At 43.3% G+C, this 15,809-nt stretch overlaps 1 protein-coding gene across 1 annotated transcript in view; it reads left to right on the top strand.

Moving 5' to 3' along the window:
• LOC113406006 (islet cell autoantigen 1-like protein) overlaps positions 1-15,809 on the top strand; it is a 31,964-nt gene that overhangs the window by 657 nt on the left and 15,498 nt on the right. The window contains exons 2-3 of the mRNA XM_026647776.1: positions 2,426-2,464; positions 7,437-7,602. Of these exons, the coding sequence (XP_026503561.1) occupies positions 2,448-2,464; positions 7,437-7,602 (183 nt within the window). The 5' untranslated portion in view covers positions 2,426-2,447. The remainder of the gene's footprint in view (positions 1-2,425; positions 2,465-7,436; positions 7,603-15,809) is intronic.

Genomic DNA, 15,809 nt, shown 5'->3' with positions numbered 1-15,809 from the left:
CGCGCCCCCTCTCACTGCCCGTTACCCACCACACACTCAGAACACGTGCCCCCCCGCCCGTTACCGCCTCCCCCACCCACAGCCTGCCCGTGAATGCCAGTTACTGCTTCCCCCATCTCCCTCAATGACACTTACTGCACCCTCCCAAAATCTTAGTGCCCCCACAGCATTCCCCCTCAATGCCAGTTCATGCCCCCCGCATTCTGGCACCTCAACACATAGCACCGCATCACTGCCAGTTACTGCTCCCCCAACACATAGCACCTCATCACTGCCAGTTACTGCCACGCATGCCTCTCACTGTTCTCAGCAACCTTTTTCTTCTTCTCCTGGCTACCAGGGCCCTTCCACCCCAAATTTCCATGGGGGCCCTTAGTGCCGGGCTTAAAATGGGATTTCATTTCCATTGGCTCATGGGGATGCTACTTGGCATCCCTCTCATTTGAACAACATTTAACATATGTCTTCAAACTACTGATCAGATATCAACTATCACATTTCTACAGCATCTACAGATCCCAATCAAACTGGAGACCCAGTGTGCTGGGGTCTGTACTAACAGGTATGAAGACACTGTGGGTATGTCTACACTGCAGTATAAACCCAAGGTTTGAACTCAGACTCAAGCCTAGCCTCCCCCCCACGCCACGCGTCTACACACAAATCACGCTAATCCGAGGCAAAGCAGCCACATTTTGGGAGTACATTAAAAAGTCGAGGGTATGGGTGGCTGGACTCAGGCTCGCATAATACAGTGTAGACACTGGAACCCCACGTTGGGACACAGGATTCAACAATTCCTAAGGTGGGCTACAAATGAGTGTCAACGCTCAAGCCCTACGTTAACAAACTCAGGACTGCTAACTCAAGTTCTACTAACCCTAGGCTTACATTCAGCGTCGACATACCCTGTCCCTCTCCTCCAGACTTTACAACCTAATTAGCTCAGCTCAGAGGCTTACGTGCCCCAATAGGCTTTTAGACTGGTCTCAGATTTGGATTTCTAAGGCTAAGCCCAGGTCTGCAAGATACAGGCTTGTGGACTTGATGTTTCCTAGCCAGCTTGAGCATTGAGCACCACACTGCATTGTAAACCCAGGTTTACAATTGTTGGACCCAGGTCTCACAGCCATGTTAACATGTCCATACTGCACTACTCAGACCTTCTGGCTCAGGTCTGCGGCTTGACCTACATTCACCCTGCAAAATGGCAGGGCTTGGACCCGAATCACAGTGGGACTTGGGCTCTAACCCACACCCCTAGTGTCCTAGGACCCAGACTGATTTGTACTATTTGAAGCTTATACCCACCCAAAACTAAAGACCCTCCCCCTCAACTGAGAGGGAGGAACAACTTGACCTAAGCATCAGCTGAGTACAGGAGACAACAAATGAAAAAACAGGAGCAGTTGATGTTTGGTCAGAGTAACATCTTAGTAGGAAATAAGAGGGCTATTTCCACATATGCGTGCAGCACCCCCTGGCTGCCCCTACACATAGGAGCCAGAGGGGGACATGGCGGCTGCTTCCTGGGAACCGCGTGGCGCGGAGGCTAGCAGGGAGCCTGCCAGCCCCGCTGCACAGCGCCACCAACCAGACAGTCAATGGCCCGGTCAGCGGTGGTGACTGGAGCCGCCAGGATCTCTTTTTGCCCAGGTGTTCCGGTCGAAAACCGGACACCTGGTCACCCTATTAATGCCCAGTGCTATTCTGGGGATTGAAAAAGGAGGTTTTATTTTCACCACAACTAGGTAGGAAACTAGTTTCCCAACCCAGAAGAATATGAGATTTCAGAAATTTTTCCATCCCAAATGGGGACACAGTTAAAATCTCAAATAGTTGTGAACCAATAATCCAGATTGGATCAATTGAAATGTTTCATTCTGACCTTTTATTCCACCTTTTTTCCCCCTATAAATTAACTTACATTTTGAAACAAAGTAGTTTAAAAAAAGAACTTTTTGGTTTAGAAAATGTTGAAACATCCCATTTCAATAATTTGAAATTTATTTCGACCTGGGAAATTCACTGAAACTGACATTTTCCTATGAACAGTTTTGGTTTTGATGAATTGTCATTTTCCAACAAAAAACAATTAATAGAAAAATTCCCAACCAACTCTAGTTTTAATTTCTTACTCCCACAGCCCTGAAGCTTGATTTCTGTAAGTTCTCAGCAACTTTAGATAAGTGTGAGATTTTTTCGTCTCTCTCTTTTGAAATATGTGTTAGGTCAAGTCCCCTTCTCCCTCCTGTAACCTTGCCCCTGACCATGGTATCCTGCCCAACATATAAGAAATTTCTTTTTATTGCTCTTTTATGATTCAGCTTTCAGTTGCTGTTCCTTCTCTGTACTAAATGTGCTTTTTCTCGAATGACGTGGTGGAAGTGGAAAGAAGAGAAAATTTTTTGGTCTATTTCCATAGGTGTAACAAGAGCCACAGCAGAATGGATAGCCATCCTAGGTGAGTCAGGAGTGTGTTACTTTATAGCAACATATAATACCCAGAAGAAAAATATTGCTGAAAAAAGAGAGCCTATTGAAAAAATTTAGCATTATCCTTCCTGGGGAAAAAAGGCTGTAAAAAGACTGCACATGGTTTATAATGTTAAAAGAAACAAAATAATCTTTTAAAAAATGTTTCATTTGAGTAATTTCTTTTCCTACTGTCCCTCTATCTCCTGTCCTATGCATTGAATTTGTTTTCTTGGTGACTCCTCCACAACATGAGTGTTCCCTGACCCTGAAGTGGTTTACAAGAAGTGACCTGAAAAGTGTTTCAGGTAGCACAGCCATGTGAAAAAGAGGAAAGCTTCACACTGTTTTTTAGCCAAAGCAGTAACATAGGCTTGAAAATTATATTTTTTTTAAAAGGTGTTTCTCCCATCACCTTAGACTAATAGAGGCTACAAAATTATTTCCTGTAATGGTTTTCAAGATTGCTTCTTGAAAAAAATGTAAAAGCCAGTTTTGGCTAGGGCACAAATACTCTCTTTCCCATCTTATCTGATGTTCCTCTCCTTCAGTACCCAGCCACCTTTCTCTTGTTTAACCAGTCTTCCATATGAAAGTTCTCCTAGGTTGAGTCCACACTGTATAAAAGAACTAATCCCCTGGATCCCTTCTCAACTGGTATTGAAGTAATTTGCCTTGCTGATGTGGACAGGGTCAACACCTATTGCAGGAAGCAACACTCCAGGTAGACTTACACCATCAGTACTTGCAGCCTGGGTTCCACGGGCACAAGTCTGTTCTAGTGTGTCAGCCTTAGCTTTGATATTCCCCTTTTATTTACTTTTGTCAACCTAAATGTTTATTTTAACATTCTGCATTTATGTTCTTGAAGGAGATTTTCACCCCCCCCCCCACCCCCCATGTTTGCCTCCTAGGAATTCATCTATTCTATATGGCTGCATACACTGTTTACCATAGTTAGATCCCAGTCCTGCAAACATACAAACACATGAATGGTTCCATTGAAAGTTATGCAATGTTAAGCATATACATAACTGTTTGCAGGATTGGGGCTTCAAGCACTAATCCTGCAAGCTGATCTGTGCAGATCGACCCCTCTGCCCATGTGGAGTCTTGCTGAAGCTGATAGGAAACTGCAAGTTTGCAGGATAGGGTCTTTAATAAAAGTGACAGTTACTTTTTGGTAGAAATAGCCCCAGTTAGGTCTTCATGAACTTCATTTGAGAAACAGAGAGATGCTCAGTATCATGGTTACTGGGCACTCTATCCCCTTTCTGGTCTCTTTAAGTGTATGCCCTCAAGTATCTGTTCAACTCTGGGATGGAATTCGACAAATCTCTCATAAATAGACCAAGTTATTGGCTACAATACCCTGTGTACCAACTGTTCTTACTCTGCAGGACCAACTGAGTTCAAACACCTGCAGCTCTTCTCTGGGAGTCTCTGACCAATGGCATACTGTGATAAAACTGTCATCTTAAAACATAAGTATTGTTTACTTTTAACAGTAGGAACAATGCATTTAGAGAAAAAGAAATTTAAAACAGTCTACACGTTGCTCTCTTACCTAAAGTCTGATCGTCACCTGGTTGTAAACTAGGCAGACCTAACTTCTTCCAACACACTCAGTAGGTCCCTGTGTCTCAGTGTGGCTCCCCCAAACAACTCTCTCCCCCTTCTTTTGAAAGAGCAGTCCTAGTTAAACTTGCCACATCTCTTTTGATCTCCTGTGTTCTCAGGCTTTTCCTTTCTGGGCATTGTCGCTTAACTCTCAAATGTTTGCTGAGAAGTGACTTATTTTGAGCCATTCTTTCCTATCCTTCTTGTTTTTCTCGTCCTATTAAAACTAAATCAATATACTTATACATTAAACATCCCAATAACCAGGTCAACATGCAGTATTCATAAATTACAGAGCCGTTCCAAATCAGTTACATCTAATAACCTGCAGGATCAGGCCTCAAGAGCCATAGTATCCAGTAGTGCTGATCTGCAATGCAAATCACATCTGATACAGTTTCTAAATCAAGCTTGCATGTATCAAATGGAGATGTTGTGTCTGGCATCATTTTACAAGGCTTCTAGAATTGCAAGGTTTCAAATACCTGTTTCTTCTAATACAATATCTGACAGGATCTTAAAGTTGTGAAGCTGTTTAGACTTTCTCTTCTTTATTTAAGATCAATATACTGAAAAATGATATGGCAATGACAGATGGTTAGCCCTGATCCTCTAGAGCCACCTAACATATGTGCATGTCCACAGGCTTTAATTTCTTCATTAAAAATTACAATATCTTCTTTATTATATAGACATGTTTAGCATTTGTTGTTGTTACCAGTTCCAAACAGTACAATGAACTGTCCACGTATCTAAATAGTTGTAAGATATCTGGGACTATTCTATGCAAGTTTAATAATCCTATTATAGCTTTTTTGTTTTTAGTCCCACTCTTGCTAGTGTTCCCTATCTATCCTGGCATGTTCTAGATGTGGTTTAAGATAATAGGGGCTATGTCAAATAAATATTTAAACAAGTCAAGAGGTGGAAATGTTTGACAAAGAGTAAAAATTTGGTGCTCACTATTTCATTTCTGTTCCCGCCCTCCCTCTTCCTGACCCCCGCTCTGCCCCCTCCCCTGAGCATGCCCCGCCATCATCCTCCCCCCCCCCCCCCCCCCCGCTTCATGCACACTGCGGAACAACTGATCGCGGCAGAAGGGAGGGGGAGGCACTGATTGGTGGGGCTGCCAGCAGGTGGGAGGTGCTGGGGGGAGGGGCAGAGCTGATTGGGGTGCTGCTGGTGGGTGCTCATTTTTTTTCCCCTGGGTGCTCCAGCCCTGAAGCACCCACAGAGTCAGTGCCTATGTGACGCACACCCCCTTTTGAAGAACAGAAATTAACCAGTCAGATTTCTTTCCCCTATCCCTAATAAGACAGAATGAGTTGTCTGTTGTTTTAATAGGATGATCAAAATTGCTCCAGTTGCCTAGCTGGGATTATTTTGGTCTAAGGATGTGTCTTCACTGTAGAGTTAATCAGGTTATTTAGCCTCAAGTTAACTTTTCTTAAATTAGCCTACATGGAGTGAGAGTGGCCACACTCTGAAATAACATTTGAGCTGTAGAGTGGTCATGTTAGTAGCTGACAAGTTGTACTAACTGCAGCTGTAGCCTGTAACCCAACAGGCCAGGCAACTCCAGTTACAAGCACCCCCACACTCAAGGGTTTTCTGTGTGTGGATGGGACTTGAATTGGGGCACCAATCTAGGTATAATTCTAACTTCTCTAACTCAGAAGTGAAGACAAGCGTTAATTGTCCTGTGAATTACAAAGAGAGGTGCAGCCGTATGCAGTTACAACATTGTAAAGTTAGATGAACTTTGTTTAAATGAGACAGATGCTTAATCAGAATGAATTGGAATCCATCAGATTGTCCCAATTAAGTGAGTTATACTAAAGAATGCTGAAGAAATCATAAACTATGACAAATTTTATTTAGCTTTGTTCTTTTTGTGTGTATTGTCAGTTTGGCAATTAGATTATTTTTATACAAAATTAAAACATGTAAATGTTGCAAACCTGTGAAATGTCTTCCAATGGACTCTCTAGTGAAAGTCAACCAATACTTGTCAGGTCTTCACACAAGATCTGAACTGGTGTGACTTTGGAGAAACTGAAAGATACAATTTTTGAGGCAAGTTATGTCCCTTTGACTTTGTTATTTGGGGCAGTCATGATAAATGCTGACTCTGTGGATGCTCCGGGACTGGAGCACCCACGGAACCGGCAGCCCCGCGAATCAGCTCCTCTCAACGCCTCCCATCCACTGCGATCAGCTGTTCAGCGGTGTGCAGGAGGCTCTGGGAGGAAGAAGGGAAGCAGGGGCAGGAAGAAGCGAGGGGAAGGGGCGGAGTGGGGGTAGGGCCTGGGGCAGAGCGGGGGTCCAGCATCCCTCGGGAAATCACAAAGTCGGCGCCTGTGGCATTCAGTATATATTTCATGAACAGATGTGGTTTTTGTTGAGTCGGTTGGAAATTACCTTTAAACCTTTGAAAGCATGCTAACATTCAATATATCTAACAGCTATATAGACAAAACACTGATATCATTTCTATTGAATGAAAATCAGTTATCTGAGCTGTTGAGCCAAAAAGTTCCCTCATTTAGTTTTTCCAGTGCCTATATTCTACACATTTTAAAGTAGCTAGGAATTCTGAGCTTTGTTTAGTCAGTGGCCATAAGCAGAAGCATCATGTTCGGTGAAGTAGCTATGTGTGGGGTAGAAAATTGGAAGTTTACAGATACCTGCAACATCGTATATACAGCTGGTTGCATTTTTTTTAATGAACCTTTTTCTCCCATTGGAAAAATATGGGTTTGTCAAAACATTTTCTTTTGAGAAAAGTGAAATGTCAGCTCCAAAAGGAAAATAATTTTTAACTGTCTATTTCAAAGTAAAGAGTATTATTTCAAATTGATATTTTGACAATATTTTTAAATTAAAATAATTATTTCTTAAAAATAAAATAAAATTCTTAAAATAATTTTTGCAAAATAACATTGTCAAGATGTTAATTTTTCAGACCTTTTTGTTTTGTGAAAATTTGAGTTCCCATCCCAGTTTGGGATGAAAATAAATATTGAAATATCAAAATTCCTTTTTCCATATAGCTCTAATTGTACTAATCACTTTCCAGCTACGCTGCAGTAAATAGTCCTAATAATTAAAAATATGTAAGTACCAATTCAGACATCATTATGATGGACTATGGGGCTTTCATACCAACTAAACATAATGCACAAATAGATTTCAAAGAGCATTCAGAAAGTACTATATCAGCACTGATTGGCTAAAAATTGTTTTGCATTGGTAATATTTTATTAATTTCTTGCTTTGTTGTATACATAGTAAATTGTTGAAACAATTCTTTGATCTGTTTACTTATCTCTTTCTCATAGTCACTCCAAGGATACCAATGGAAAATATAGGTCAGAAGACCAGTCTGTAGTCAGCAGAATGCAGAAGAAATACTGGAAGACAAAGCAAGTCCTAATCAAAGTTACAGGAAAGAAAGAAGACGAGCATGTGGTTGCATCTGATGCAGAGCTGGATGCCAAACTAGAGGTAAATGTAAGGATTATGTGACCATGTCTATACTACAAACTTTGGTTGATGCAAGTTACATTGCTGTGTAGCCACCAAAGTTTGTGCATTGCTCATGTGCATGCATACTTGGCCTCTTGCGTCAGCACTGCGCATATTCTTAGGTGTAATTGTGTTGATGTAAAGTACGGTGCACCACGGGTAGGTATCTCAGTGTGCCTCACGCTGTTGTTTGACACGATATCTTTTGGGAACTTTTCGCAATGTGTTGTGGGATAGAAATGACTTGCCAAGGAATCTCTGGGAGCTAGGGGTCAGGTTCCCAGAATGCAACTTACTCCATCCCATAATTTTTGTGCCTTTTTTTTTTAAATCCCACAAACCTGTGCAGCACATTTTGGTGTCCACCATCTCAGACAGAAGCATGGAGCCCACAGTGCTCTGCACTATTCTCATGAATGTTGCAAATACAGGACATACGATTCTCCTGTATTTTCAGACACTCAGGAAGTACCGCAAGAACACAGGGGACATGACAATTTCTTCTTGGACATTTTGCAGAGGAACATATCAGAAAATAATTCAAGGTTGTTGATGGTGTTCGTGGAGCAGCTGCAGACAGTGGAGTACTGCTTTTGGGTCCATGAATTGAGCACTGACTGGTGGGATCGTATCATAATGCAGGCTCGGGACAATGAGCAATGGCTGCAGCATTTTCTGATGTGAAAGGCCACATTCCTGGATCTGTGTTCTGAGCTTACCTCAACCCTCTAGCGCAGGGACACCAGAATGAGAGTTGCTCTGACAGTGGAAAAGTGAATTGTGATCACGCTCTGGGAGCCTGGAACACTGGATTGCTACCAGTCAGTGGGAAATAATTTTAGAGTTGGAAAATCCACAGTGGGGGCTGTCGTCATGCAAGTGTGTAGGGCCATTATGTGTCTCCTGGTATGCAGGACTGTGATTATTTGCAATATTCAGGACATAGTGAATGGTTTTATAGCAGTGAAGTTCCTGAATTGGACTGAGGGCAATAGATGGCATGCACATTGCTTTTTTGGCACCAGCTCACCTTGCCATAGAGTTCTTCAACAGAAAGGGCTACTTTTCTATAGTTATCGAAGCGTTGGTGGATCACTGGGGACACTTCACTGATATTGATGTGGGCTGGTCAAGGAAGGTGAATTATGCTCGTATCTTCAAGAACACAGGACTGTTGAGAAAGCTGCAAACAGGCACGTTGTTTCCTGACCAGCAGATTACCTTTGGAGATATTGAAATGCCAATAGTGATTCTGAGGGACCCAGTCTACCCCTTGCTGATGAAGCTATACACGAGCCCCAAGCCTCAATAGCATCAAGGAAAGATTCAGCGACTGACTCAGCAGGTGTAGAATGACTGTTGAATGCGCTTTTGGTAGATTGAAGGGATGCCGGCAGCACTTACTCACTAGATTGGATCTCAGTGAGAAAAATATCCCAATGGTTGTAACTGCCTGATGTGTCCAGCGTAACATCTCTCAGGCAAAGGGGGGAAAGCTGCTGACTGGGAAGAGGTGGAGAAGCTGTCTGCTGACTTTGAACAGCCAGACACAGGCTATTACAGGAGCCCAATGTACAGTTATGCAGCTGAAGGAGGCTTTGAAACCACACTTTAACAGTCAGCTATAGTAGTGTTCTGTGATGGAGTGTTCTTTGGGCCTGGAAATGGGACTTTGAAATTGGAAAGGCAGCAATAATTTCTTTCCATTTCATTGCACAAATGTAATCCATGTAGCTGTGGCTCTCACATAATTGTGAAGCTGTGGTTTTCCTTGCTGTCCCCCCATATGGAATGGTGGGGGTAAGGGGTAAGGAGGTGGCCTATGATGCCACATGGAATGTGGGGGGGGGGTGTAGGGAGTTGCTACTGTGGAGTTCTCCAAGGACTGCAAAAAGTGGGGAGGCCAGGATTTTTGGACGTGTAGGTCAATCAGGGTCAGCATCATTTGGGTTTGCTGCCTGAAAAGACCCATGATGTCCTGATGCATCTTCCTCTCCTTTTCCTGATGGGATTCCTGGGCCTGTCTCCTGTCCCCTCTTTCCTTCTCCATGCTGTCTGACGTGCCTGGTGTTTGTGGTCCAACGCAGCATTGGTTTGCACAATCTCGCTGAACATGTTTTCCCTCATCCTGTTTTTTCTCCTCCTCATCAGGGTTAGCCATACTGCAGGTATGGAGGGGACATCCCTCAAAGCTGCAACGGCAGCAACTGCTGCTGATAAAAACAGACAGATGTATCATTGGATTTACAGTCATAACAGAAAGGGAAAGAAAATTTTCAAAACTCCCTTCCCTTATTCCCATAAAAACTTTTAATAAGACACGTTTATTGACACTTTGGCTGTGGAGCGCCTCTGCACAGCACCGCTCCACAACCCCAGCCATAATAACTATTGCCCGCTAGGGATGAGTATGGGGGAGGGAACTTCAGTTGCATGAAACAATAAATGTTCAGTTCTTATTCCATGGGTATGAGTATAAGGCAATGGCACAATTCTTTTACTCTACTCTGTGCTGATTAGGCCTCAACTGGAGTATTGTGTCCAGTTCTGGGCGCCACATTTCGGGAAGGATGTGGACAAATTGGATAAAGTCCAGAGAAGAGCAACAAAAATGATTAAAGGTCTAGAAAACATGGTTTCTATGATTCTATCCACAGGCAGTGGTGGTTTTAAGCTGATATCTCATTCCTGAAGGCAACAAAGGCACAGAGAGCACAGCTGCTACTGGCGTTCTGAAACCACCTGGGCCCATATTCCTCTAGTCTGTTTACTGCAATGGTGCCAGCCAAACTCATCACAGAGTGCTGTGGGAAAGTGTCCTACCAAGAAGGAAGAAATAATGCAGCCAGCCTTATCAACCTTTGGAGATTATTGCAGAGTATTTCCATTAAAGTTTCCTCAAGATCTCGCTGGAGGATACAAGGGACATCTCCCTATGTATATATACACAAACTGCTCCACATGGCCTCCCCTGTCTTCCCCTCACCATTTAACTCAACAGGGGAATGAAAAGCAGATGCCAACACTACCTCTGCATGTTGTACTGCTACCTCTTTACATTTAAACACTGTAAGGAAAAACGTATGCGCACACTTACCCAAGGTCCCTTCCCCTTCATTGGGCTTGTCCATGCTCAGCTGCCAGGACTGTGGTGGAGTCTTGAATAGGTTCTGGCTCATGGGACAGCTGAAGCCCCCCAACTGTCCCCTCCTCTTTCTCTTCATCACTGATCATGGCAGGGCTTTCTGTCTCAGGCTTCTCTAAGGTTTCCTGAAGGGTACTGGTAGGACCTCCACCAAGTATGGCATGCAGGCCTTTGTAAAAGTAGCACATCTGTGGCTCAGCACCAGATTGATTGCTGCACTCCCTGGCCTTTTGGTATACCTGACGCAGTTCCTTAGTTTCCATGTGGCATTGCTACTGATCCTTGTTATTCCCCTCTGCCTGCATCCTCCATGCATTCTGTTTGCAGATGTCCATGTTTCTAGAGCTGGTCCATAGCTATGCTTGCACAGCCTCTTCTCCCCACAGGCCCCAGGAGATCCAATATCTCATGTCTACTCTATGGAGCCAGCATGGTTGGTTGGGCAGATGCATACAACAAGTTAGAGCTGCTAGCTGTACTCACCAAGGCAGGCAATCAAGAAAAGGCATTTCAAAAATATGCAAGGCGCTTTAAAAGGTGGGGCTGTCTTCTGGTTTCTGTGACTCCTGGGCGGTGGAGTTTGCAATTGTGACCAGAGCAGTCATTGTTGCAGGGAATGGGGCATTGTGGGACAGCTTCTGGAGGACTGTTAGGTTTGACACAGGTCATGCACTACATGCATGTTTACACTTGCACTGCATTGACCTCAATAGGTCAACCATGGCTCCATGCCATTTGTGGAGGTGGCTTTACTGGCTCACTGTAATGGGGCACTTATGTTAGCCAGAGATAAATTTAAGCACAAGTAGGTCGACAGCTGGCAATTTAAATTGACGTAATGTTAGCGTAGACTAGGCCTGTGCACATTGAAGCAACAGAATTGGTGTCTGGCAAAGCGATGGAAAAAGTATCCATAGCACACTGCAGAATTCTAGTGAATACATTACATTTTCTTAGCATTTACTACCAGTGACTTAATGGTATATTGACAAGTACTATTTGCTTGCAGTGGAGTGGGCAATTCACACTAACTTGACGCTCACGTGGATTGTAGTGTAAGAGTGGCATTAATTTCTTACCAATTTTTTCCAGAAGCAAAAGGAGTTTTTACAATAAAATACTTTATAGTTAACTGTATTGTCATTAGTATGTCTACACATAAATCACTGCATATTTTAACAAACTATAGTGGGCTAATTTAGCTGTTTACTGTTTTCTGCATTAACTTAAGTGTAGCATGTAGGTTCTGCCAGCTAGATTGATGACTCTAAGGATTTATTTATGAAAGGATTTTGGAATATGCTTTTCTGTTCAGTTTTGAATAGATGCAGCATTAAAGGCTACTGGGTGATATAACTCCTCCATGTGTCTGATTTGATAACTGAAGGCACACTGCCCATGAACGAGGGTATATAGATGCCTTAAGTCATTTTCTGGCAGTGTGTGCTCTGAACAAATGTCTGGGGCTTGGGGTGCTGGGATTAGGGGTGCACTGGTGTAATGTAGGTTTATGTGTAATATGATATGGTTTTGGTTCACAATAGACTGTCTTCTACATTCTTAACACCTGATAACACATACAGTAGGTTGGCCTCCAATTTAAAAGGCACAACTTTCTGACTCATTCCCACACCCTTGGTTATTCCTGGGTTGTTGATAATCTTCAATCTGAATCTTCTTTGGTTGGTTAGTGGAGACTTTAGGCCCAATTCTGATCTCTTTTACTGCAGCCTAAATCTGGTGTAACATATTTGACTTGCACTAAGATCTGAATCTGCACTATCTAGGTTTTCATACTAGCCCCACTCCCAGGACCTAGTTCCCCTCTGGAATCTAACTGTCCGAAAGCTTGTGTCTCTCACCAACAGAAGTCAATCCAATAAAATATATTGCATCACCCACCTTGTCTCTCTAATATCCTGGGACCAACGCAGCTACAATAGCACTGCACACTCTCTCTCCACTCTTTTTACCTCTTTAAATATCACATTGATGCCCCTGTTTGACCCGAGTGGTGAGTCAAAGTTTGGGGCCCTGGGAATGTTCTAATTGGAAGTAGAAATTGACGGAGTCTGGTATTTTATTTGATGAAATCTTGTTTATTTACAAGGAATGTACAAAGTTCTGCTTCTCCTAACGCAGGAGGATCCAAGAACAAAAGGAGCAGTTTCTTAGTTTACAACTCCAAGCTTCTTTAGCCAGTATTCCTGAAAGTGCTCTCTCTCTCTTGCGCGCGCGCTTTTTCCAGGTCACACTGTGTTTACCAGCTGCTGCTTGGCCTTTTTCTGTTTGTCTCTGCCTCCCTCTGTTCTTGTCTGTTTAGTTTCTATGTGGTCTGCCTTCCTCCCCACCCCTTCCATTTAGCAAAATCCCTCCACTCATTCAGTCCAAAATTCCTGAGTGGGTTCACAACATGCTTTTGTCTTAGGTGGGGGACTTCTGATTAACTTATCCTGACAGTTATGTCAACTGAAGGATGCCTTTACACCCAGTCTCAAAGAGGTTTGTGATCCAGTCAGTCCCAAGTACCTCTCAGCATAACAATATTTTCAGGTTAGCACTTTTACATTTCAGCAGGTACCATGTTCTTATTTCATTATTTTTGGACAGACACCATCAGTGCCCAATCTGTTTAGCGATTTGGAAATTTGCTGGCTGCCTACTTTTATACTCTGGACTGAAACAGAGTGCAGTCTCTGTCTTTGCACTGCACAAAACATTTCCCCTCTTTCTTAGATCAAGAGATCAGTGGTCCTCTTGATGTAGCTACAAGATTTATAAGCAAATTAAATAATTGCCCTCTTGCTGATAGGAACACAAAGATAAACTATTAACCTGCCTCCAGCAGTGGACAGTTGTTATTTTTAACAAGGTTACAGTAGAGTAAGAGGATGAGAACATCAGAAGGAATCCTAGATCTAAACTCCACTGCACCAGATTCTGACTTCATTTAGACAATTGTAAATCCGGAGTAATTCAATTAAAAACAATGGTGCCATTCAGTCAGCTCTAGCAAAATCAATGGTGTTAATCCAGATTTACATGGCAGTAATTGAAATCCAGATCTAACTCACTGATTGTATGACTTGAGGTAATTAATTTGACCTCCTACAGCCTTAATCAATCTAGTTTAAAATTGATAAGAATTAGAACCCCTTTGAAAAAAATCAGATGATGTGTTTTTAAAAAAGCCTTCTCTTGGAGGAAAGAAATTACAAAAATGATTTCTCTGTAGTAACTTGAATTTTTAGAAAAATTATGGTCGATTCTCCTCTTCTAATCCAGTCTATCCAAGCAAGGGAATCAAAGCAACAGATGTCTTGTTAAGAAAAATAGTCTGAGATGTAGATGCCAGCCATTTTAAGCAATCTCTAATCTGCTACAAATTAAATGTCCAAATCCTGTTTTTTGCGTGCTAAATGGGGGCATTAATTTTTGCAAGGAAAGCCGCTTACAACCCAGACATTTCTCTACTATCCATTCTTCTGAATTTTTGGAGCATCTCCAGACCTTTGCTTACATGTAAGACACAACAATAACATTTGTGGTATGAAAGCTATTTGACTGCAGTATGAACTATTTAAATAAGTGAGTTTCACATTACATTCATTAACTTTTATCCACATCATTTCAGTAGCCTCTCTTTTACTACCTAGGTTCTCTCATGAAGGATAACCTTTGGTTAAAATAGATCTCCTTAATACATAAAAACAGAAGAATTTTTTCTTAGGTTATCACTGTCTATTCTTTCAAGCATGCATCATAACAGTGCAACAAACTGGAAAAACCACCATTTTTCAGACATTTGTGAAGCTGCATTTAAGACATCTTGACACACACTTGTAGCTAGTCAATTTCTTTAGCTAGTCTGACCATCAATAAGGCAACATTTTAGTCCAGGTATTTTTAGTAAAAGTCATGGACAGGTCATGGGCAGTAAACTAAAATTCACGGCCTGTGACCGGTTCATGATTTGTACTATATTCCCCTAACTAAAACTTGGGCCGGGGGCTGTGGGTTCTCTAGGGGGGCTGTCCAGGGGTAGTGCAGGTGCTGGGGGGGGCTGGGAACCCTGCTGGTGTTGGGGGGGGGGCAGGTGGCACGCAGCCCAGGATCCCCACTGGTGCTGGGGGGTTGGGGAAGAGCAGGCAGCAGCATGCAGCCCAGGACCCCCGCTGGTGCTGGGGAGGGGGAGGGTTGACAGGGCTGTCAGGCTCCCTACTCAGCTCCGAACGGCATATCCCTGCAGCTCCAAGGGGGAGGAAAGGTCAGGGGGCTCCCTGCGCTGCCCCTGCCATGAGCTCTGGCTCTGCAGCTCCCATTGGCCAGGAACCGCAGCCAATGGGAGCTACGGGGGCAGTGCCTGTCGGTGCAGGCAGCGCACGGCTGCAGAGTCCCCTGGCCCCTCCATCTAGGAGCTGCAGGGTCATGCCAGCTACTTCCATGGAGCCCCCCCAAGTAAGTGCCACCCCGCACCCCAACCCTGAGCCCCGCCTACACCCAAAGTGCCCCAGCAATGGCCGGTGCGGCTGGCAGGGCCGGCTCTAGGTTTTTTGCTGCCCCAAGCAAAAAAATTTTTGGCTGCCCCCCCCCAACTGCACCCTCCTGCCGCCCCAGCCCTGGGTCACTGGTAACTCGCTCCCAGGGCGGGTCATTCAGCAGAATTTTGGATGTGCACAGAACACAGACAGGATTGGTTCCCATATGGTTACAGAACTGCAGTAAAGTGGAACAATTTTCAGCTTGTGTGATTGAAGGATATCTGGATGCATATTATAAGACTGTCCTACATAAATGAGGAAAAGTTGAGGTGCCTTTATTATTTTTTTGTTCCGTTCTTTGTTTCTATGGGGAATTTGCCAATGCAATATTACTGTCTTCCTTTTAAACAACTAAAACTAAAAAAAAACAAAAAAAAAAACAATGGCTGTTGAAAATAGCAATTCCAGTCCTAATAACCACTGGGAAGCATTTCTTGCTCAATTTATTCTACCTTTTCTACAGCAAGTTACAGTGGATCAGTATATTTGATTTGGGAGAA

The sequence above is a fragment of the Terrapene carolina genome, unplaced genomic scaffold (assembly GCF_002925995.2).
Source record: "Terrapene carolina triunguis isolate 2854851 unplaced genomic scaffold, T_m_triunguis-2.0 Scaffold62, whole genome shotgun sequence".
Classification (NCBI taxonomy): Eukaryota; Metazoa; Chordata; order Testudines; family Emydidae; genus Terrapene; species Terrapene triunguis.
Note: the sequence above shows the minus strand (reverse complement) of the source record. Positions and strands in the feature narration are given on the sequence as shown.